Source organism: Colletotrichum navitas (genome assembly GCF_030913465.1).
Source record: "Colletotrichum navitas strain CBS 125086 chromosome Unknown LY79scaffold_2, whole genome shotgun sequence".
NCBI classification, from domain to species: Eukaryota; Fungi; Ascomycota; class Sordariomycetes; order Glomerellales; family Glomerellaceae; genus Colletotrichum; species Colletotrichum navitas.
This window is the reverse complement of record NW_026850548.1, coordinates 617,729-637,360: the sequence shown is the minus strand read 5'-3', so window position 1 is coordinate 637,360 and position 19,632 is coordinate 617,729. Positions and strand designations below refer to the sequence as shown.

General features: G+C 55.8%; 7 protein-coding genes across 7 annotated transcripts; 6 read left to right on the top strand and 1 right to left on the bottom strand.

The window, feature by feature from the left end:
• The first annotated feature begins 1,058 nt into the window (after positions 1 to 1,058).
• LY79DRAFT_142672 (uncharacterized protein) lies at positions 1,059 to 1,858 on the top strand. The gene has a single exon (XM_060550970.1). It carries the CDS (start codon positions 1,302 to 1,304, stop codon positions 1,788 to 1,790), a length of 489 nt encoding a protein of 162 aa, XP_060420087.1. The 5' UTR covers positions 1,059 to 1,301; the 3' UTR covers positions 1,791 to 1,858.
• A 2,026-nt stretch (positions 1,859 to 3,884) lies between these two features.
• Positions 3,885 to 5,408, top strand: LY79DRAFT_535254 (uncharacterized protein). Its single transcript, XM_060556498.1, has one exon. The coding sequence runs from the start codon at positions 4,012 to 4,014 to the stop codon at positions 5,074 to 5,076; it is 1,065 nt and encodes a 354-aa protein (XP_060420086.1). The 5' UTR covers positions 3,885 to 4,011; the 3' UTR covers positions 5,077 to 5,408.
• Positions 5,409 to 6,425: 1,017 nt separating this feature from the next.
• Positions 6,426 to 8,132, top strand: LY79DRAFT_586199 (uncharacterized protein; the record flags this gene model as incomplete). Its single annotated transcript, XM_060560596.1, has 1 exon — positions 6,426 to 8,132. The coding sequence occupies one exon, from the start codon at positions 6,426 to 6,428 to the stop codon at positions 8,130 to 8,132; it is 1,707 nt and encodes a 568-aa protein (XP_060420085.1).
• Positions 8,133 to 9,290: 1,158 nt separating this feature from the next.
• Positions 9,291 to 10,271, top strand: LY79DRAFT_142316 (uncharacterized protein). The gene has a single exon (XM_060550967.1). The coding sequence runs from the start codon at positions 9,420 to 9,422 to the stop codon at positions 10,158 to 10,160; it is 741 nt and encodes a 246-aa protein (XP_060420084.1). The 5' UTR covers positions 9,291 to 9,419; the 3' UTR covers positions 10,161 to 10,271.
• Positions 10,272 to 10,383: 112 nt separating this feature from the next.
• Positions 10,384 to 12,181, bottom strand: LY79DRAFT_575178 (uncharacterized protein; the record flags this gene model as incomplete). Its single annotated transcript, XM_060559682.1, has 4 exons — positions 10,384 to 10,547; positions 11,135 to 11,355; positions 11,840 to 11,996; positions 12,172 to 12,181. The coding sequence occupies 4 exons, from the start codon at positions 12,179 to 12,181 to the stop codon at positions 10,384 to 10,386; spliced, it is 552 nt and encodes a 183-aa protein (XP_060420083.1).
• A 3,476-nt stretch (positions 12,182 to 15,657) lies between these two features.
• Positions 15,658 to 17,816, top strand: LY79DRAFT_142421 (malic enzyme). The gene is made up of 2 exons (XM_060550968.1): positions 15,658 to 16,348; positions 16,400 to 17,816. The coding sequence occupies exons 1-2, from the start codon at positions 15,815 to 15,817 to the stop codon at positions 17,624 to 17,626; spliced, it is 1,761 nt and encodes a 586-aa protein (XP_060420082.1). The 5' UTR covers positions 15,658 to 15,814; the 3' UTR covers positions 17,627 to 17,816.
• Positions 17,817 to 18,553: 737 nt separating this feature from the next.
• On the top strand, positions 18,554 to 19,209 carry LY79DRAFT_142609 (uncharacterized protein). The gene is made up of 2 exons (XM_060550969.1): positions 18,554 to 18,952; positions 19,072 to 19,209. Exons 1-2 carry the CDS (start codon positions 18,762 to 18,764, stop codon positions 19,151 to 19,153), a joined length of 273 nt encoding a protein of 90 aa, XP_060420081.1. The 5' UTR covers positions 18,554 to 18,761; the 3' UTR covers positions 19,154 to 19,209.
• The last annotated feature ends 423 nt before the right edge of the window (positions 19,210 to 19,632 follow it).

Here is a 19,632-nt window from a genome sequence, read left to right as displayed (position 1 = left end):
ATGAGGACAGGACAATAAAAAACCTGACGGGGCGCGATGTATTTATGTTTGCAAGCATGGCCGGCAATCCGGGATATAGAGGCGGGAAACGAAACCCAGGCAAACGGTGGGCACCAGGAAGAGGCAAGAGAATCCGACAAGCCTCATTCGGTGCATGCTACGTTTTGGTCTGGTCTGTGCCGTACTGGCTCGACGGATGGACGTGGAGCAGCCGCCTCTCTCTCCTCTCATGCCTCGTCCCCGCAGCCGTTTGCCTTCATCACCCATCTCCACCTCCCCGAGATACCAGGTGCCGGTGCCCCTCCTTTCCAGAGTATCTCCTAGACCAGTCAGGCATCGGAAAGGCATCGGGAGTTTCGAGAGAAGAGCGACAGTTTTTTTTTAGTTTTTTTTGCAGTGTAAGATCAGCCCCTGCAGAGCATACGCAGCTACGAGAGGGAGAACACGGTACGTTCACATCAGTCACACAAGTTGGCGGCATCGATGTACGGTTGCTACGACTCGGCATCTCCAAGTTAGGTAGTACTCTCTATAGCCGTGGGGGAAAGCTCCCGCGCGCCACATTATTGGCTTATGGTGCATGCCGCTTCCGTTGGCAGCGCACTCCTCTTGACAGTGAGACGCCGCGACCTCCGGCAAATCTTCATCTCCAACGCTGTCTGCAGCTTACTGCGCGACTAGCTGAACTGTCCCCCGCTTCGACAGGTCGGCTGGCTGACTTGCGTCCAACAGACCACGCAATGCGATGCAGCATCCAGCAACACTCCCATCTACCCGCATCCTATCAACATCGACATCCGGAAAATGAGGGGTAATGTCTTGTAACATACGTGCGCTGTTCCACCCAATACACTTTGGTCCCATCACCTAATCGTTTTGAGACTCCTCCAATCGCTATCCGCTGTTGTCCGCCCAACGGTCTTTTCCCTCCCTTGGTTGAAGCTGCGGAGAACACATGCCCCGGCGCTTCCCGCTGCGCGCTAGGCCGATACGCAAAGCAGCCCGCGTGCGCTGGTTCTAGTCAGTTCGGACGGAGATTTGTCGTCAAGCTCGATGCTGAGCCCCCCCGGTGATGTTTCGGCGTTCCGTCGGGTTTGGAGTGAGGGGTTCACCTTCGACGACGCTTGCCTCGCACCACACATACGATGTACTTGCAACCTTGAGCGCCACCTGGCAGGGCGGTGCATCGCCGGGGTCGTTCGTGGTCGCCCTCTGCGCTGGGCACGAATCTCGGGGTTTCATTGCTCTTTGAGGTACTGACGAACCCGGAAACCCGTCTATGGGGTCGACTGTCGCCGACAATGGAATCCGACATTGGATCACAGCATCAATGTGACGGAGTGAACGTGCCGGAGCTTCTGGATTCCGTCGTCGAAACGATATTACGGGCCACCGCCATCATTGTGCTTGCGGCCCCGTCGTGTGGCACTCGATCCACAGTTACAGACGATGTGGCCCATCGCGGGGTGAGTCTGTCGAATAAGAGTAAAACTAGGAGCCGGTTTCCGCCACTGGGCGCTTGGTCTAGGGGTATGATTTTCGCTTCGCACTTCCGTCAGGAACGCGATATCATTGTGAAAGGTCGTGAGTTCAATTCTCACAGCGTCCAATGGTTTTGCTCGAATGGATCAGACCTGTGTTTGCGGCGGGGAGGCCGAGCCCGCAGGTTACTGCTATCCCCGCGGTTAGTTAGGTCTGATTCCCGCAGTGTCTATCTATCTTTTATGCCTTTTTTAAAGGCGGATGGGTTGCTTCTGTATTCTTCTTGTTCTGTTGTATTTATTCTATGATGGTGTGCGGTTTGCTATATAGGGATCTGGACATGGCTTTACCATACAAATACTTAGTTAGTCAAGAGATAACACTCCTGTTGTCACACCATCATCAGCCGGTTCCACCTGATACTAATTGGTACGCAATCTCTTGGGCAGCTGTGTGCTGCTTGCTGTTCACAAGGTACTCGGAATCAAGAGTTGAAAGGCCAAGGAACAAATTGGACTGAAGACACAAAAAAGCATACCACCAAGTCTCTCAAGCTCCAAGTGTAGATGTGCTGTAGACCTGCTTTAGAACTAGTCCTTTTGGTCTAAATAGGCTATCAGAGGTTAGAACCGCAGCATCGAAAGCACTTCTAGCTATAGGCTATTGCTTACAAGTTAACTGACGTCTTATATAAATCTTTCGTGTGTCTCTGTGTCTGTCACGAGTCGCATATTCAACCAGATGAATAAACGCATGTCTTAGACGTAACAAACAAGCCAAGATGATGGGTGATACCAGAGATCACTTGACCTGTTTGTATTTTCAGTGGCAAAAACAAGATCCAGGTCAACAGGATGGGCTGGTTGACTTTTGCACAGGTGTAGTCGACCCAAGACTGCGAAAGCACGGGGATGCTTTGAGGAGCTCAGGAAATATTCCCTTTTATGGCATCCTTCTGGGCATTACAGGGGGTTCTGATAGCCAACATCATCTACACAGTAAGTATAATATCATTACCTACACAGCGGGGCAGGCCCTCACCCCATACCATCTCACAAGGGATTTCCAGCAACCGACGAGCTGACTCTTTATTCCTGAACTGCCAACCGTCTTCTCCAAGACCCTAACTCCAAGCTGTCTATAGTTCCATGTTACAGTGATAACACGGCGGTGCTTCCCGTCCTTGCCCAAGTTTATCGTGGGAAATTTCTCCTAGTGCTTCCCTATGAGCGTAGCTAAGTGACCGACCCCCTTGAAGAATCTGCTGTATTTAAACGCAAATCCATATGGAAGTATTTTGTGCTTCCAGGGCCCTTCCTTCCTGCAGTTCCCAGCGTGATGGTTGTTATACTCATCAATGATGCAATGATCCGATCTGATGTCGCCGAAAGAAGTCACGGTCTCCAGTTTGAGTGGCAGGTGTAGGAGGGTCAAGGGCAGCAGAGATCCCTGAGAAATACCCTGAGGGTGCCTCCGCTGTCGTGGCGGCGTGGTTTTTGTTGCAGTCCACAATGGTGCGCATGTCGAGAACGGAAACACCAAACTCGGCGACTGGCAAGGCGCAATAACTGTCATCAGAGAGCTTTTTAAAACACAAGTTCACATAGTTAATAGAGAAGAAAACGACGTTCACCTCCCCGAGGGCGTTCCGAATCATACCACATGAGTCCTGGTTGTAGACATGAGGATAGTGTTAACACATCAGAGTATACGCCCGCATATAGTCTTCTTCCTTTCACCGCCACAATTCCGAGTGAACAGAAACAGGCTGTGGATTCCAGTGATGGGATGATAGCATTCTGGAAAACAATGGTACCGAAAGTATTGACGGACGCTAAATGAACGGGATCTCAAGAGATCGCATCCCACAATCAGAAATGGGTTATTAGCAACCTCGACCAAAGGTTCAGTCAAAGACTCAGGTCCAGACAGATACGGTTATGCTGCTTCCTGGATCGGTCCGTGCCTGGTGAGAGAAACAGCCGTCCCAGCCTTTCCGGGTCGTCTTCTCACTACTCCCGGTGCTGAACTGCTGATTTTCTCCGTGGCTAACCCATCATGTTACGAGAGTGAGGTCTGGAAGCGGCGTGGTAGCCTTCTAGTTTGGCCTGTTTCCACATTTGCCAAAGCTTCGAGTTGCATATCGACCTATTCTGCGCCACATGAGCGCCTAAGAGCCCAACTCGGAAGTCACGGAAAGCCTTCGCTCATGTCCACCGCCATGGGTGCATCAGGGGACATTAGTTGAATCATCAGAGACTCTGGACGAAGATGTCATAAGCCAAGAAGATTGCTGCAACATGCCATAGTCTGGATTCCATGACGCAGATAGGGCCTTCAAGGTAAGCTCATGGCGCCTTGTTGCTGTCATACACTTGTTAAACTTCGATATTTATCAAGGTGCATGGTGCGTGTCTGTAATCGAGTAAAAGACATAATAGAGTCTCACCAAACTAGCAAAGACCACATTGCTTCAAAATCACATCGCCATCTATCCCTCTGTTGTGCTCCAGTTCCCATAGACTCACCATGGTGCTCACCAAGTCTCTCCTGACGGCCATCGTCTTGGCAGCCCAGAATATCGCCAACGCTGAAGAAGCTGCCTTGGAGGTTCAGCTTCCCGAGAGTCCTCCCAGGACCGTCACCGGAGAGCAGGGGTGCTACACCGACTTCGCGGAGCGGAAGCGCGACAGTGTCCCAACGTACTCTCGCCTGTACTCGTATACCTTTCCCGTCACCGAATACACCTACACCACGCCGACAACAAGCACCATAACCGTCACCCCCACCATATCCGCCGAGGGCGTTGTCACAATCACATCAACCGTCACCACCACTACGCACGTCTCATCGTTCAGTACCGTCACTGTCGAGGCGCCAACGGGTTTCACGCCCATCTCCGCCGCCAGCGCCAGAACTGGCGGCGCCTATGGCCGCTTGGGGTCTCTAGACGAAGCTCTCATCTCACCGGCAGATGCGGACCACAGCTTCGGCAACAGCCTGAGCGGCGACGAGGAAGGCAGACGCACAGTCAGGCCTTTCCTCTGGCCGCAGGCAGTTGTCTGCGAGAAAGTCGTTCGTGTCTTCACGACCACCACTTCCACGATCACGGTAACCCGGGCCGCCACTACCACGACAACCCTCCCGGGCCCGACCCAGCAGACTACCGTGGCGACGACGACGACGACAACGACAACCTCCACGATCACCGAGGTCGCCGCCAACCCGACACGGACCGTCTACGAGGCCTGCCAGACCAACAATGTGCAGGCGTACCACGGCCAGCCGCGGTCGTACTTCGTCGAGGCTCTCTACTACTGGCCCGTCACAAGTGAGGAGCGTCGCACGGACACTCCAGAGAACTGCTGTGTCGCATGCCAAACGACGCCTGACTGCAGCGGCAGCCTGTATCATCTCTTCTCTGGAACTTGCTACATATTCAAGACCAGGGACGAACGGAGGCAGTGTAAGCCCCCGCTTAAGCTGCGTTCTCAGACGAACATCACCACGAATGGCATATTTTGGGCCAGCAACGGCAGGTGTGGATCGTGGAGGATTACTGAGGAGGAGCCGGGCTCGTCTACAGAGTGGTAGGTCGCGGAGAGGGACTGTGCCTTGCTGATGAATAGATGCCGTGTATCGGGTTGTACCGTCGTCGATGGCTTCTTTCTGTTTTGTCACGCGAAGCCAGCCTTAAGGCATGTAGCACAATACGAAGAAGGGAAGCATGGCATTTCCACGGATGACAGTGAGAAAGGTTTCTTCCACGTCTGACCGTAGCGATTTCTTAATGTGGAAGGTGGATATTGAAAGCGAGTGCGAGAAGTCTTCGTTAGCATTAGGACATAATAATGTCGGCGGTTGCGGTCTCGGCGCAGGACAGTTAAAAAGTCTGGTACTGATAAAGATTGATTGCATCTCTGCACATGTATAAAGTGCGGCTCGAGTTCGCCGATCCCGTACCCACCCCATCTGACTCCGTTACTTACCTATCGGGATCGGGACCGAGGACCGGTCTATCGGAGCGTGCCCATGCCGAAGAGATAGAGTTCTTCACGTACCATTCGGCCTCCCGCTCTCTCCGCTCTATACTCTAGGGTGATCGGCAGGTCTAAGCTTCCAAGAGCAGCGGAGACAGCACCGGCGACTACATGCATACGGTGTACGGATACACGGTACGGCATGTCATCGTCTTCCACCCAATAGTGCGTACTTGAGTTGGGCTTCGCCGTTCCGACACAGGAACGCCAATGCTCGGCATTCGACAACATTCGGGCACGTCTCCTCTTGCCCACCAAGCCCCGATGTAAGTAAGCGCCAAGTCAGCCCGTTGGTACACCAAGGAGCCCAATGGATACCTCCCACACGCGTGTGTGAGCGATTGGAGCTGCGCGCGGCTGAGTTCTCGCGCGCGCATATGGTCGCTCGACAGCGAATCGTCATCCGCCCCGTTGAAGCAATCCTCGGCGTCATCGAATGGGCTGTGAGCCATCGAACCACTCTGGGGACACCAAGCCCCTGGATACGGGCACCAGCCCCCCCCTGTCGTGTGTGGTTTTTCTATTGTTGCACTTCCAGCCTAGCCCCCTCGCCACGCTCTCAGCAGCAGTAGCGACGTTGCATTTTCGGGCACATGGACTGCTCTTGGCAGTCTCTTTAGGCATTTCCAGTCCTTTTCTGCTCAGGAGGTCCCCACGCTGCGCGGCTTCTGGGCCCGCAGCGCCCACTCGTACCCCTGCGATGTCATTTCTCTATTATGTAGGATCGAAGGGCCAACCATGCGGTCGCGGACGAAAAACATTACCCGTCCTTTCTCTGCCGCGGACGTTGCCCCCCCCCCCTTCCTTAGCCCTGTCGCCCGCCAACAACGACCCAGACTCGACGACGACCACGACGACGACAACGACAACCACGACGACCACGAGGCCGCGACCGCATCCACGATGGCGGAACTGGACCCGAATGCGTGGTACCGCCTTTCGGAAACGCGCGTCGACAACAGCACTGGTCCATTCGCCCTCAACCTCATCCTCCGGGATGTCGGCCTGCGAGTCCATCCCATGACTGACGGCACCGCCGCCTGGCAGTTCCAACCCTTTGGCGAGGTCAAAGGTCGTTACCTCATGCGCCTCGACCAGGCGGGCGTGAAGCAGCAGCTGGGAGTGTGTTACGATGCGAGCGAGCCCGCTGTCGGGGCCACTGTGGCGTGCCTGCAGGAGTCATCCGTCAGCGACTCTCAGATTTGGGAAATATCACCATGGAGCGGAAGATCGGGGGAATACAAGTTCGTCAACGTCGCCAACGGCACCGGCTACGTGCTCGACGTGCATCCCAAGGCCAATCTGTTCATGAACAAAGACGTCGAGGGCTCGGCGGGCGTTGCGGCGACGCAGCCTGCGCAGCACTGGGTTATCTCAAGCGTCAGCCCCGTCAACGATGGGGCCTATTCGACCATCTACTCCGCCAACGTCGCCGTGAGCACACAATCGGCGACGCTCTCTACGGCTTCGGAGACGACCTCGGCCGCGGCAACTACGTCTGCCCTGACGACCACAGCCGTATCGCAAACAGGCACAGCGACATGGACCGACGGAGCGAGCATGTCATCCGCAGCGGCGGTATCGACATCGAGGGGCGTCTCCCCCGCTGCCGGAGCGGGAATAGGCGTCGGGGTTGCGATCGGGGTTGTGGGCTTGATCGGGGCTATCGCCTTCTATTGGTGGCGGCGCCAGCAAGCTGCCACCACGCAGTACAGCGAGGTCGACGCAAAGAACCGTGGCAGCCCCGGCGCGGGATCTTCCTCGGCAACTGGGTCTCTGGAGGATGGAAGCGACGCACTGCCGTATGGGGTGCAACGGGCCGATGCGAGCTATCCGGGATACTCCGGCGGGTTTCCTGCAACCTCGAGTTACCCGGTACCGGTCAGAGGTGGAGTGTCACCGGTGACAATACCCGCTACCGCGACATCTCCATCAGAATCCCGCAGCTTGCGCTCTTGGTCACAGCATGCACCCGCGAGTGGGCTCGCGGTACCCCCGGCGGTGCCTCGTCACCAGTTCGACCATCCCGATATACACAACGAGTTTGCGCCGGCTCCCTCGAACCCATCTTTGGAATCAACATCGCACTTTGGCTTCTCGACAGCCGCTTCGTCGCAAGCCAACTCTACAACGAATCTCAACGACCCTGACCCCCTTCCAAGCGCACACGAGCTGGAAGTAGCCGTGCGAGATGTGCCTCGGCGCCAGCATGAACTCGGTGATTTCCATCACGGACCGGAAACATTTGATACCGGTGTTGAGGCGCGACCGGACCGGACTCCGGCTTCCCACGCCGAGCTGGGCGCCTTCCAGCACGGCCCCGACACATTTGCGCAAAGCCACGAGGCCAAGATGCTCGGGTTGCCCAAGGCGGAGCTCGGCTCGTACCACCACGGCCCCGATACTTTTGCGGACGGACACGAAGACAAAATGCTCGGTGGCTGTCCTCCGGGCGCCGAGAAATTCCAACGCGAACGGGAAGACAAGGTGCTGGGGAGCTTCCACGAGGTGATGAACATGGCGCCGAACGGACGGAGCGGTCGGCAACCCGGTCCCTCGGACGCCCCGGGGCGGCAGACATACGAGATGCAGTCGATTGGGCCACGGTAACACTACGGATAGGCGTTGACAACATCCGACGTCCGAACGAACAAAAACAATACACGAGAATCGACACGGCCCCTAGGCGGAGGAGCTGACGAACCCAATGATACCCACGCGAAGGTCCGCCTCCCTTTGCCTCACATCACATCCATATTAGTCGGGATACAGTAGTTGGTCCCGGCTCACGCTGCATTTTGTCTACGTCACAAAAAGCCCCATGACTCCGTTCGACACGCCCAAGACACGTTTTGCCGACAGCACCACTTTCTCCCTTTTAGGAACGACGAAGTCGAGTTAAAACAATGCACCACCAATGGAGGCCTTGCACAACGGCGAAGATACCAGCGCAGGTCTGTTATTTGACACACACACACACACACACACACACACACACACACACACACACACACGGGAAATAACCTGGAATGACAGTGGACGGCCGACCCTTACGACGAGAGGATCTCGCCAGTGCGCCCAATGAACAGCTGCTTGACGACCCAGGCATACAGAAATGTACTACAACCCATGTGGTTATGCGACTTCGACTTGACTATATACTAGCATATAGGTATACATAAATTACTTCTAATCAATGATTGATTGTTGCACAAGTTTCATGTCCACTAGTGCAGTCTAGAGGCTATATCATATTCCTGCTCGCTGCTGGCTCTTTCAGCTGAGTGTTCGTGTACCTATACCGGCTTTTATTTGCAGTAACGAAACCGTGGCTCACCGCCTCCTTGGCGAGCATGCGTGCAGTCGTCGTCACCAAGGTATGCACTCCCAGCCTGCGAAGGTGAAATTTCAGGAAGCCAAAGGACCCGACGCGCGCGGTCTGCGTTCACACTGAACGTCGACCCGGGAAGGGGGGCTATTGTCGTCCATAGTTGTACTTGGTTACCGAGAATGGGTGACGGAGAGAAAAACGCCTCAAACAGCCTCTGAACCAACGACACACACCGACTGAGCGACATGATCGACGGAAATAACGTTTGAGAAGCTTGCCAGCGGCTCGACCGGCCGACGCCCACCACATCGTGGGCAGCAGCACAGTTGGATGGCCACCGAAAGACTAGGCCCCCTCGGATCCCGCTCGAACCACTCCATAAAACCCCTCCGAGCCTCCTCCACCTGAGCATTTGCGTTTCGCGTGACGGCCGGCAGCAAGGCCCGGCGTTGCCGCCGCAATCCCCCCCCACCCCGCCAGCGCGGAGCGGAGGTGTCGACCTCAGCGGGAATGCCCCAGGCCCGGCTCTCATTCCCGTGTGCGGCATTGTTTGGCGGGGCCCCACCATGGACGGACCCGACACCTCTTCCTCTGTCGTTCCGATACGCCGGCCCAAGAACGAGACGGTGGAGTGGCTCAATCGACGAGAACTTGGAATCAGAATGTCTCTTTTTCGGGATAGAGGCAGAATGACGACAGAGACTTGCGATCACTTCAATCGGGCCGAAGAGCGCCGCGGAACCATGTTGGCAGCACTTAATCCAAAACCTGGTCAGCCTATTGTTATCCTGCAATCACCTCCATCCGATCAGAACAGAACCCTACGTGCAGCTATTGGGGGAGAGCCCCCTCCCCCCCGCTACAAAAAAAAAATGTCAAGGCAATGTTGGAGATACCAAGTAGCGCAAATTGGGAGAAATAAAAGTTGGGGGGACAGGGAGGGCCGTGTAAGTCCATTGGTTTCTTCTGCAGGGCCGATATCGCACACCAGACAAACAAAGCTTTTTCCCCACACCCCAAGATCTTCTGGCGGATCGACGAAGGGACTCTTACCAGCCATTGCGAACAGTACGACCGGTCAGTTATCACGTCAAGGACTTATGGAACCTGATGCCCTCATAATAGCAGGCCACGACTCGCGACACTTTTCAAACCTGTCGGCTTCGTCCGCGAGGAGCTCCATGACCAGCTCTGCTGTATCTATCGGAAGGACTCGGGAAGCACGTCAGACAGCTCTCCCCGGTGGCTTGATCACGAGACTGGTTGTTGTAGTGATGAGGGGCGAATGTGGACGCACAAAACTCTAATCGACACGATGGCCATCTGGCAATCCCATCGTGGACCCGGACAATGTCCGAAAATATCCCCAGACTAGAGTTTGCAGCAACAGAGAGACCCAATCAAGAGCAGCAATATGAAGTTGATCGTAGGTGCCCGAGAGATGTGGAGACTGGGGAAGTCAAAAGCCAATTTCTTCTTTTCGTTTATTGAAAAAGTCTCCATCCAAAAAAGTTGGCCGGCGGGTACCAGTCAAACCAATTCCGAGTTACGGAGACTAGCGGAGCTTGTCGGAAGCACGACAACTACAAATTGCATCGTGCGGGGTGTGACGTTCCCCGTGTCTGGCTTCATGCGGGGCCGGAGACGGTCTGAATCTCTGGTGTCTAGCTTGGAAGAGCCGCAGGTGGAGCCGGCTAGAGACGCGTACAGGATGGCTGGCATGTGCGCGACGCGGCAATTATCTAAAGACCGACGTTTATCCGGGCGGTCCACAGACCCTAACAGGGGAATGTCGTTAGAGCAGCATATGAAACGCGGCGACGTTGCTAGCAAATCTTTTTTGCTGTCAGGAATGCGAACAAGGAAAGTTCGTTAGGTAATTCATATCGTAATTAGCGGCAGGCTCCTGGTCAGGTGGACGGCAGCGTGACCAAGGCGGTGAGATGGGCCACAAAGTGTTGGGTTTAGGTTGACACGTCAGATCGTTGTTGACAAGAAGCTTGGCGGTATGGTCCGGATGCCAAGCTCGCCAAGGCCAGGAGGGGATCGCGGGTGAAGAAGGTTGTCTTGGCACGTGTAGAGGAGTCTGGGGTGAATCACGATATGCTATCCGCCGCTACCATGATGTCTCGGACGTGGCAGTCGATGCTATGGCGGCCGGAAATCGGGCTCGTCCGCAAAGACCAATGACGAAGGTTATATTTCATGAGTCCACAGGCGGCCGTTTTCGCGAGCAATGGGATGGCGAACAAGGTTGAGCTCCGAGTCTCGGGTCAATTACCTTTCTCTAACGAACCTTGACTCTCGCCTAGACGCGCAGCGGCCGAAGCTGGCACGGCGCCGAGACGAACGCCATGAGCGCGCTCAAGTACCGTGAACTGGGTAGAGCGATAGCGGTTGATATAAGAACATGGTCGTCCGTTTAACTCGGTTTCGTCTGAAATCTTGATCTGAAGTGCTGTCACCAATAGGCTCGTCTTGGCCAGTGGAGGTTGAGTGGCACTAGGGCATGATTTCCTGTGCGTGCTTCAGACTGGCCGAAACCGAGATTTGCGAGCGACTTGGTGTTTGAGATGGGAGGGGGGGAGGGGAGAGTCGAGACTGTAGAGGCCTTGGAAGCGTGTAAGTCCTTGTTTAAATCCGGGCAAGATGCTTATTGCTACCAGGAGTGGGGGAACGGGGGAGAGGTAGCCCGGTCAGGGAGGCCAGTGTCAGGGGGGCATGAGAATTCTGGAGCCAGGGACTGGCTTTCGGTATCGGTGGGGTCTGTCGTCGGCGTGGGCTGGATGCAGGCTGCTGTGGCTTGCCGTTATAGTGGATCCCATGTGGAGTGTGATCGGGCAAAGTCGGAAACCCGTAGATTTTGCACCCTGGAGGAAGAGTCATGCAACCCTGCAGATGTCTCGTGCTTCTTTCTCAACTTGTTCCCCCTTTTTGCCATCTTTGATGAGTTGGAGATTCGGGGCCTCTGGTCCACCTCGCTCACGGCTTGGTGTGAAGATGGTGGGCAGTACGGAGTAAACGGCGCCAAATCGTGTGTCGAACACGAGATGCCCAATGCTCACTCAACCTGCGGGATTCGGGATATCGGACGCTCTGACGTATGGTGTTATCATGGAATCGAATAACTTGTATGATGGGAACTGTAAATCACCCAACAGACTGTTGTCACAATATCCGGCCGAGCGTTTGTGGCGCTGAATCCGTATCCATCGAGGAATCGGTCTGGCGAGCGTCGTCTGTTCAGGCTCGGCTTGCAAACTGGCCAGCCAGATTCCAGAAGGTGTCGTGAGAATGCCAAGGGGCATGGGCACGCACCTGCAGGCATGCCGTCCGTCCCATTGCAAGACAGCAGGGGTCAGATTTCCGACGGCCGACTCGGGCCCAACAGGCTGTCGGCCGGAGGCACCCCCTTCTGCCAGCAGTGCGACGCACTCCTACACTGCCCACGGACTCCCAGCTCTCGAGGACAACGGTTCGGGACGTAGGGACACAGACTAGCCTGAGGAGGGCATTGACCAAGGGAATAGCGTGGCCATTATTGGCTGGATATTGAAGATAAGATTTTTCCTGCTCTGCTCTCCGCGTTTCAATAATTGGCATTGAGACGTTTTGCCTTTCCCCAACGACATCAACCAGCGTGGAGTTTAACGCATTAGCCGTCGTCCATCATCCCTTGTCTGCGGGTAGAAACTGCGACGCGAAAGGTATTGGCCAGGCATCAAGTCGCGTGCGCACGGAAACGTGGATTGGGGAGAGATGGAAGACTCCTCCGCGACCGTTCCGAGAGACCATCACCGGACGGCGGGTTGCAGGTCGAAGGAGGCCGGATGGGTCATATCTAGAAGGGGTTAGTGTTGTCATCGGCGAGATGTCCGGTCGGCGACGGAGTAATAGTACTGCACATTGAATGAACGAGGCGTTCCCGCCTCACAAGAAAGACCAAGAGTGGATATTTGCTGGTGGAGTAGCTCAAGGATCGTTGTGATGGGGCGGGACGCTGCTGCAAGGCGCGGTAGGGCCGAGGACGCGCAAGTGCAAGGACAATCAATGGACGTACACCGAGCTGCATGGCTAGCTGACTTTCTCTCGATGGCAAAGTGCCGAAAGTCTCAACTCACTCATTGTGCCGTAGTGTTTGTGCCGACGTCGCGCATCCTCACCGGTTTGGAGGCGCGGGCCCCTCAACAAAAGGGTGTGCCAGTGCCGGTGCCGGTGCCAGCACAAGCACAAGCACAAGCACGCGGCATCTAGGGTAGGTATAGCTAGCCAGTGTTAGGTACAGGTGAGAGTAGGCACCTAGTGTATGTATGTAGGTAGATGATGACGGTACGCAAGGAGAGTCTGTCCACGGGTCCGATGCCGTATCGACGTCTTATGCGTGTGTCTCGGTGCGACTTGTGAAGCTGCTGCTGGGTGGAGCCTAGAGGAGGGCATGGCTGGAGAGACAAGTGGGCAGGACAGGATACCTAGGCTAATACGAATAGTGTACAGGGGCATTGGACAGTCGGCCAAACGGAGAACGTGGAGTGGAGTGACTAAAGCAAACAATCCGTTCGGGACAAGACCGATTGGCGTTGACGATGCTTGCTCGCTCCCATATTGGCCCTTTGGGAAGAACCTTCCCTTTCCTTTGAGTCCCCTCACAGTTCGCACATAAGAAACCACCTAAATGTAAGTAGGCACTTTGTAGGGCAACAGCGACCGACCCGGTCTGACTGATTGAGGCAAGATCGGTCCGGTGATCGGAGGAGGCATTCGGTAATTACATAGTAGGGCAGGAACGCCCTCTCGACTAGAAATACAACAGGTAGGTACGCGTGCGTAGGTAGGTATAGTAGGTATGTATCAGTCAGTCACGCACCTGTCGCCGAGGGTCAACCCAACTTTGTCTTGCCGCCGCCAATCTTGCAGAGTAAGAAACATTGGAACCGACACAGCTGATTCATTTCGACCGCCTCGGGAGGAAAGAAAGAACATCAATCGACGGGCATCTCTCTGATTTACACGGGTAGCACTACCCCACTTGCCCGCCCGCCGGACACGCCGGGCTGGGCCTGCTCGCCGTTAGTTGCTTTGGGCTGACATCCCATGCTCTTCTTAGGCCATCTTCGGGTTCTGTCAGCTCAGCTCACCTCGCATCATCCGTCGAACCTATCCAAAGGTAATTACGATCTCCCCATCATGAACGGTCCGCCATATTGCATCGCTCGTCGTTTGTCAGCCAACCGCCCGTGCTTGCACCGCCGATGCCAATCAGCACCGCATTGCCTATTCGTATGCTCTTATGAGCTGACAGAATCATGCTTTTTGCTAGTGTACTTCGTAAATCGTCTCCTGTCCTAGCCTTGCCGGATACACCGTCCCGGCGGCATCACGTCCTCAACCTGCCGCGCCTCCCGTCGTCTCACCGACGCCCCTCTCCCTAGCCCCTGGTTCACGTTCGAGCACGCCCTGTCTTACCGCCTGAAGGTGGTCGTGACCTCAGTGCCTTACTCCAAATTGAAAAATTTCCACTCGGTCTTCTCCAATCCAGCCCAAACTGGGCACGGAAAGCAGAGAAACAACCATCAACCAAGAAAAAAAGAAATTGCCAATTCCTAGGATCGGGTCTGGCTTCCGTCTTCTCCCATACTCCACACACAAACGCCCCCGGTTCAACTTCAACCCCTCCACCATCCTAGTCTCCCGGTCCCACGCTGCACACCCTGCTACACGCGTACGCACATTCACACACCCTGTCCGACCCTCGCCCCCCATCTCGGGTACGATACGGCCTGCACTCCCTTCTCCTGGACCATCGCGGACGCACATCACACAACGGCGATTCGATTCGAAGCTTGGAGCACCTCCTCTCCTCCCTTGCTCCCGCCATCCCATCTTCAGAGTGCGCCATCCCATCCCCAATTCTTGTTCCTCGTCCGCCCGTCTCCCGCGCGCCCACGCTCCCCCAAGTACCCGGTACCTCTGCGCCTGGCCTTGCTGCCATCCCTTCTTCTTGAAACCGCCTTGAAACCCCCCAACTCCCTCTCATCTTCAAATCCTCCGCTCACATGGGTATAAGTCGAGGTACCTGGCTGCCGCCTCCATCGCGAACCGGACCAGTTCACAAGGTTTTAAACCGACATTTCCTCGTCAGCGGTTCAGTTGCAGGGACCACATCGCCTTTCTTCTCTTCTGGTCCGTCCAATGCCACAATTACTACTCCACGCCCTCACCACCCCCTAAATTACTCTCCTGCACCTTTTCCGAAATCCGCTCCTTCGAGCCCTCCTCCTCAACGACTAATAACAACACGTACAGGCCGGTCCCATTACACCACTATCCATACTCCTCATCACGCTCGTCTGCTTCGCCCCCGAGCTTCCACGACTACTAATTGCCTCACCCCGTCGCCCATTTCCGCCTCCTCTTTCTTCTCTGCGTCTCTCCCACCAATACATGCGCCGGTAATGTCAATGGCGTCGTATCCTTTCAGCTCAGCCAGCTCCTCAGACATCTCTACGCCCCGGTCCCATTCGCCGTCGCCGTCGTCCGTTATTTCCGCCCGCTCTTCGCGCTCGTCTATATCTAACAAGCGCATGTCCATCTCCAGTCGCAGGATGACTGACTTCAACCCCATGTCCGCTGTCGACATCTCCGCCATTGAGGAGAAGATGAGAATGGCCGCCCTTGATCAGCACCGCGGATACGCCCAGAACACCTTCGGCGAGGTCCAGCAATACCGTGCCACCGAGTACGTGCCCAAGACCCAGGCCACCGCCTACCAGGTTCTGAGCGAGCCCCTCTGGAACAAAGGTGAGTTGATCGCAGCCAACTCCACTTACACCGCACAAAACCTACTGCACGCACTGGCTTCCCCAACCCAAACAAACACGCCGTATCCCTTCCTTTGCACCCGTCCGTTCACATCAGCCTTCCTTCTTTTCTTCCCAACACCATCTCGAGCACTTAAACTGCCATGGCTTCCCTACTCTTGAGACGTGCGAGTCGTCTCACTCCCCAACTTCTCCATCGTTCCCCTATCCATACCTCCTCCAAGCTAACCGCCATGGTCGAATCAGGCCTGTCCTTCACCCCCGAAGAGCGTGTCAACAAGAACCTCACTGGCCTCATCCCCCACACCATGGAGAGCCTTCAGACGCAATGTCAGCGGGCCATGAAGATGATCAACACCCGCCAGACCGACGTCGACAAGTACCTCTACCTGTCGTCGATCAAGGCCCAGAACTTTGACCTCTTCTACCGCCTGCTCATCGACAACATCCGTGAACTCATGCCTCTCGTCTATACCCCCACCATCGGTGATGTCTGCTTGCAGTACTCGACCCTGTACACCCGCCCCGAGGCACTGTACATCTCCATCAAGCAGCGCAAGTCCATCCGCACCATGCTCCGTAACTGGCCCTACCCCAACCCCCAGATCTGCGTCGTCACAGACGGTTCCCGCATTCTGGGTCTCGGTGACCTTGGTGTCAACGGTGTTGGTATCTCTGTAAGTGTCTTTCCCCTATTCTGTCACGGTGCACGGCTAACAAACCCCCAGATCGGCAAGCTTGCTCTGTACACTGGCGCTGCCGGCATCCACCCCGAGAACACCTTGCCCATTGTTCTCGATACCGGCACCAACAACGAGACCAACCTGAAGGACCCTTTCTACCTGGGCATCCGCTCCAAGCGTGTGCCCGTGCCCGAGCAACAAGCCTTCATGGACGAGTTCATGGAGGCCGTCACCGAAGTGTACCCCAACATGACCGTTCAGTTCGAGGACTTCGAATCCGAGAAGGCTTTCAACTACCTCGACCGCTACCGCAACAAGTACCGCTGCTTCAACGATGACATCCAGGGAACTGGCGCTGTCGTTCTCGCTGGTTACATCAATGCCGTCGAGCTTTCGGGCGTCCCCATTGAGGAGCAGCGCCTCGTTTTCATGGGTGCCGGCTCCGCTGGTGTCGGTGTTGCTAAGCAGCTCGTTGAGTACTACACCAAGCGCGGCATCAGTGAGCAGGCCGCCAAGGACAAGTTCTGGCTCGTCGACACCAAGGGTCTCGTCACCAAGGACCGTGGCGACAAGCTTGCCGAGCACAAGAAGTACTTTGCCCGCACCGACAACAACGGCCACCAGTTCCGCTCGCTCGAGGAGGTCATTGAGTATGTCAAGCCGACCGCCCTCATCGGTCTCACTGCCACCTTTGGCGTTTTCACCGAGTCCGTCGTCCGCGCCCTGAAAGCCTCCGTCGACTCTGGCGGTCTTGGTCGCCGCCCCGTCCTCTTCCCCCTCAGCAACCCTCTCACCAAGGCCGAGTGCACCTTCGAGCAGGCCGTGCAGTGGACCGAGGGCACTGTCATTTTCGCCTCCGGCTCGCCCTTCTCTCCTTTCACCATGAAAACCCCCGACGGCCACGCTGTCACCTACCATCCCAACCAGGGCAACAACGTCTACGTCTTCCCCGGTTTGGGACTTGGCGCCATCCTGGCCAAGGCCTCCAAGGTCACCGACGACATGGTCTACACCTCTGCAGCCGCCCTCGCCGCCGGCCTCACCGCCGACGAGATCCACAAGGGCCTCATCTACCCCCGCATCGAGCGTGTCCGCGATGCCAGCGTGCTCGTCGCCCGCGAGGTCATGAAGTCGGCCCGCCGTGACGGCGTCTCCACGTTGCCCGAGTCCCAGTGGATCGAGTGGGAGGAGTGGGGTGACGTCGCTCTCGATGCCTGGATCAAGGAACGTGTCTACGACCCTGTCAGCTTCTCCGAAAAGAGTCGTATCTAGAATTGTGCGATGAACAGATTGAGTTGCATTTACGGTCCAAAAGGGCCCGGACAGGGATACATGAGACGTTCTCAACGGATTGGGTTTCGGCGTTTGGGTAGGCACTGTAGGGCCTTGCTTTCATCATCCCGAGAAATCAGCGAAGGGATCACATTTTCATCATCACTAAAAGGATGACAATACTTTTACACAGGAACCCCCGCATGCCGCGGTCATCGAGCGCTTGGTCGCGTCGGTCTTTTATTCCCGGCATTATTGTTACAACTTTAGACATGGGGGAACGCGTAATTTAATAGTCATGGAAACGCGACATAGAAATACATTTATGCCTCCAGTTTTCACTACCTATTTGTGCTTCTAATTTGTGAAAGAACCCAGCCTACGCCATGCCCCCCGGCATGCATTCGTCAAGCAGGGGATTCGACCTTGAAGAGGAACCGCCTTCACAACGTACCTCAGTCGAGCAAGTGATGTTTTGCATCGATCGTCCCCAATTCTGGCAGTGGAAGCTTCGCAGATCCCCCAAATTCTCTCCGCACCAGACGAACCCCACCCGGCGCGCCGTAGCTCTCCCCCCAAAAGAGGGCTGCCCCAAGAATTCCGTCTCCAACTGGTGAACTGTCTGAAGTGTGTTGGGGGAAAGCTCGGAACCTGTTGGGAGGGGGGGGCTTCCAGCCGTCGTCTCTCGGGCTAGGCCGGACTGGGCAGGCGGGCGCATGCGCAGAGTTTTCGCCGTGAGGATCGATTTCCCCCGACTCGCGGAGACTGACTGACTCTCCGCCGTGCATGAGACAATCGACGAACAAAAGCCGGGCCGGGAGCGGCGCTAGGGAATCGAAACCAAGACAGCGCAGCAAGGCACAGTGGGTGGGTGGGGGCGGATGTTGTTGCCATGCTGCGTGCTATGTAAGTACAGACGCTTTCCGGGAATGCAGTTGGACGGAACATGATAATGTTTATGGTTTGGAAGTGGGGGGAGGGGGTGTGTGTGTGTCGCTTCGGTCCGGCTCAGTCGCACCCCCCTCTCCTAATCACTTAAAGGATAAGCTCGGGGGGGGGGCCGGCGGAGGTCCAACGGCGTCTTAACCTACCTACCTATCTTCCTGGACTCTGGACGTTGACAAGTAGCATCTACATGTCCATCACCTCCAGCCGAAAGCGACAGGTCGCAATCTCACGCACCTCCTCCTCCTCCTCCTCAAGCAGGATATCGGATGGTCAAAAGTGTAAATTCTCCCCTCGTTTGAACCGTCCTCGGGCTTCATCAACAGACGCCGTACCCCGGCTCTCCCCGTGCCGGCCAGGCCTTGACCAGGCGTTGCGATTGTGAGTTGCGGATTCTGTCATCACCGATTATCCTACTTCCCGTCATGCCTTGATTCTACTGTCCGTTCGGGGAAGCGTCATGCGGAGTGCATGCACGCTGATCGGTGGGTGGTAGGTAGGGCGAACAGGGGTGTACGGAATGCTCCTACCGGTAGTCCTCGGCGGGTGTGTCCGTCTGGGGTTTGGATGATTTGGATCTAAGCCATAAAAGGGGAGGGAGGGTGGATGGGATGCTGGTCATGCTTGAGCCAGGATCGCCCCCCCCCCCCCCCCCCCCCCCCCCCCCACGCAGCTGCCGGGAGTGGCTTTGAATTTACACGTCAGTCGAGGACTGCTATTATTATCGATACATGTTGGTAGCACGATGAGTGCGAATTTCTTCGATTTCAATTATCTGGGACTAACTCGAGCAATGTATCGAGGGAGAAAGGGGGTATTCGTGCGAAGAGGACAGCAAGGAAATAACTACTGGCAATGCTGTGAAATGCCTTAGTAAGGAAATGTGAAAATAGGCCACTGTGCCGTTACGGTGAAGCGCCCCCCCCAAACCCCGGTGGCATAACGAAATGATGATCGTCCATGGTGATTTACGCCTCATGAGAGTCAAAGACACGTCCCCAACTCCATGTGTCACGTGAAGACAGCTTGCCTAAGTGTCCCTGTCCATCATGTAGAATGGT

Bases quoted from the DNA above. Each gene is read 5' to 3' on its own strand.
- LY79DRAFT_142609 (XM_060550969.1), top strand. From the start codon at position 18,762: ATGTCCATCACCTCCAGCCGAAAGCGACAGGTCGCAATCTCACGCACC. The intron at 18,953-19,071 runs GTGAGTTGCGGA...GGTGGTAGGTAG, and splicing joins CTTGACCAGGCGTTGCGATT to GGCGAACAGGGGTGTACGGA.
- LY79DRAFT_142421 (XM_060550968.1), top strand. From the start codon at position 15,815: ATGGCTTCCCTACTCTTGAGACGTGCGAGTCGTCTCACTCCCCAACTT. The intron at 16,349-16,399 runs GTAAGTGTCTTT...ACAAACCCCCAG, and splicing joins TCAACGGTGTTGGTATCTCT to ATCGGCAAGCTTGCTCTGTA.
- LY79DRAFT_142316 (XM_060550967.1), top strand. From the start codon at position 9,420: ATGGACGGACCCGACACCTCTTCCTCTGTCGTTCCGATACGCCGGCCC.
- LY79DRAFT_142672 (XM_060550970.1), top strand. From the start codon at position 1,302: ATGGAATCCGACATTGGATCACAGCATCAATGTGACGGAGTGAACGTG.
- LY79DRAFT_535254 (XM_060556498.1), top strand. From the start codon at position 4,012: ATGGTGCTCACCAAGTCTCTCCTGACGGCCATCGTCTTGGCAGCCCAG.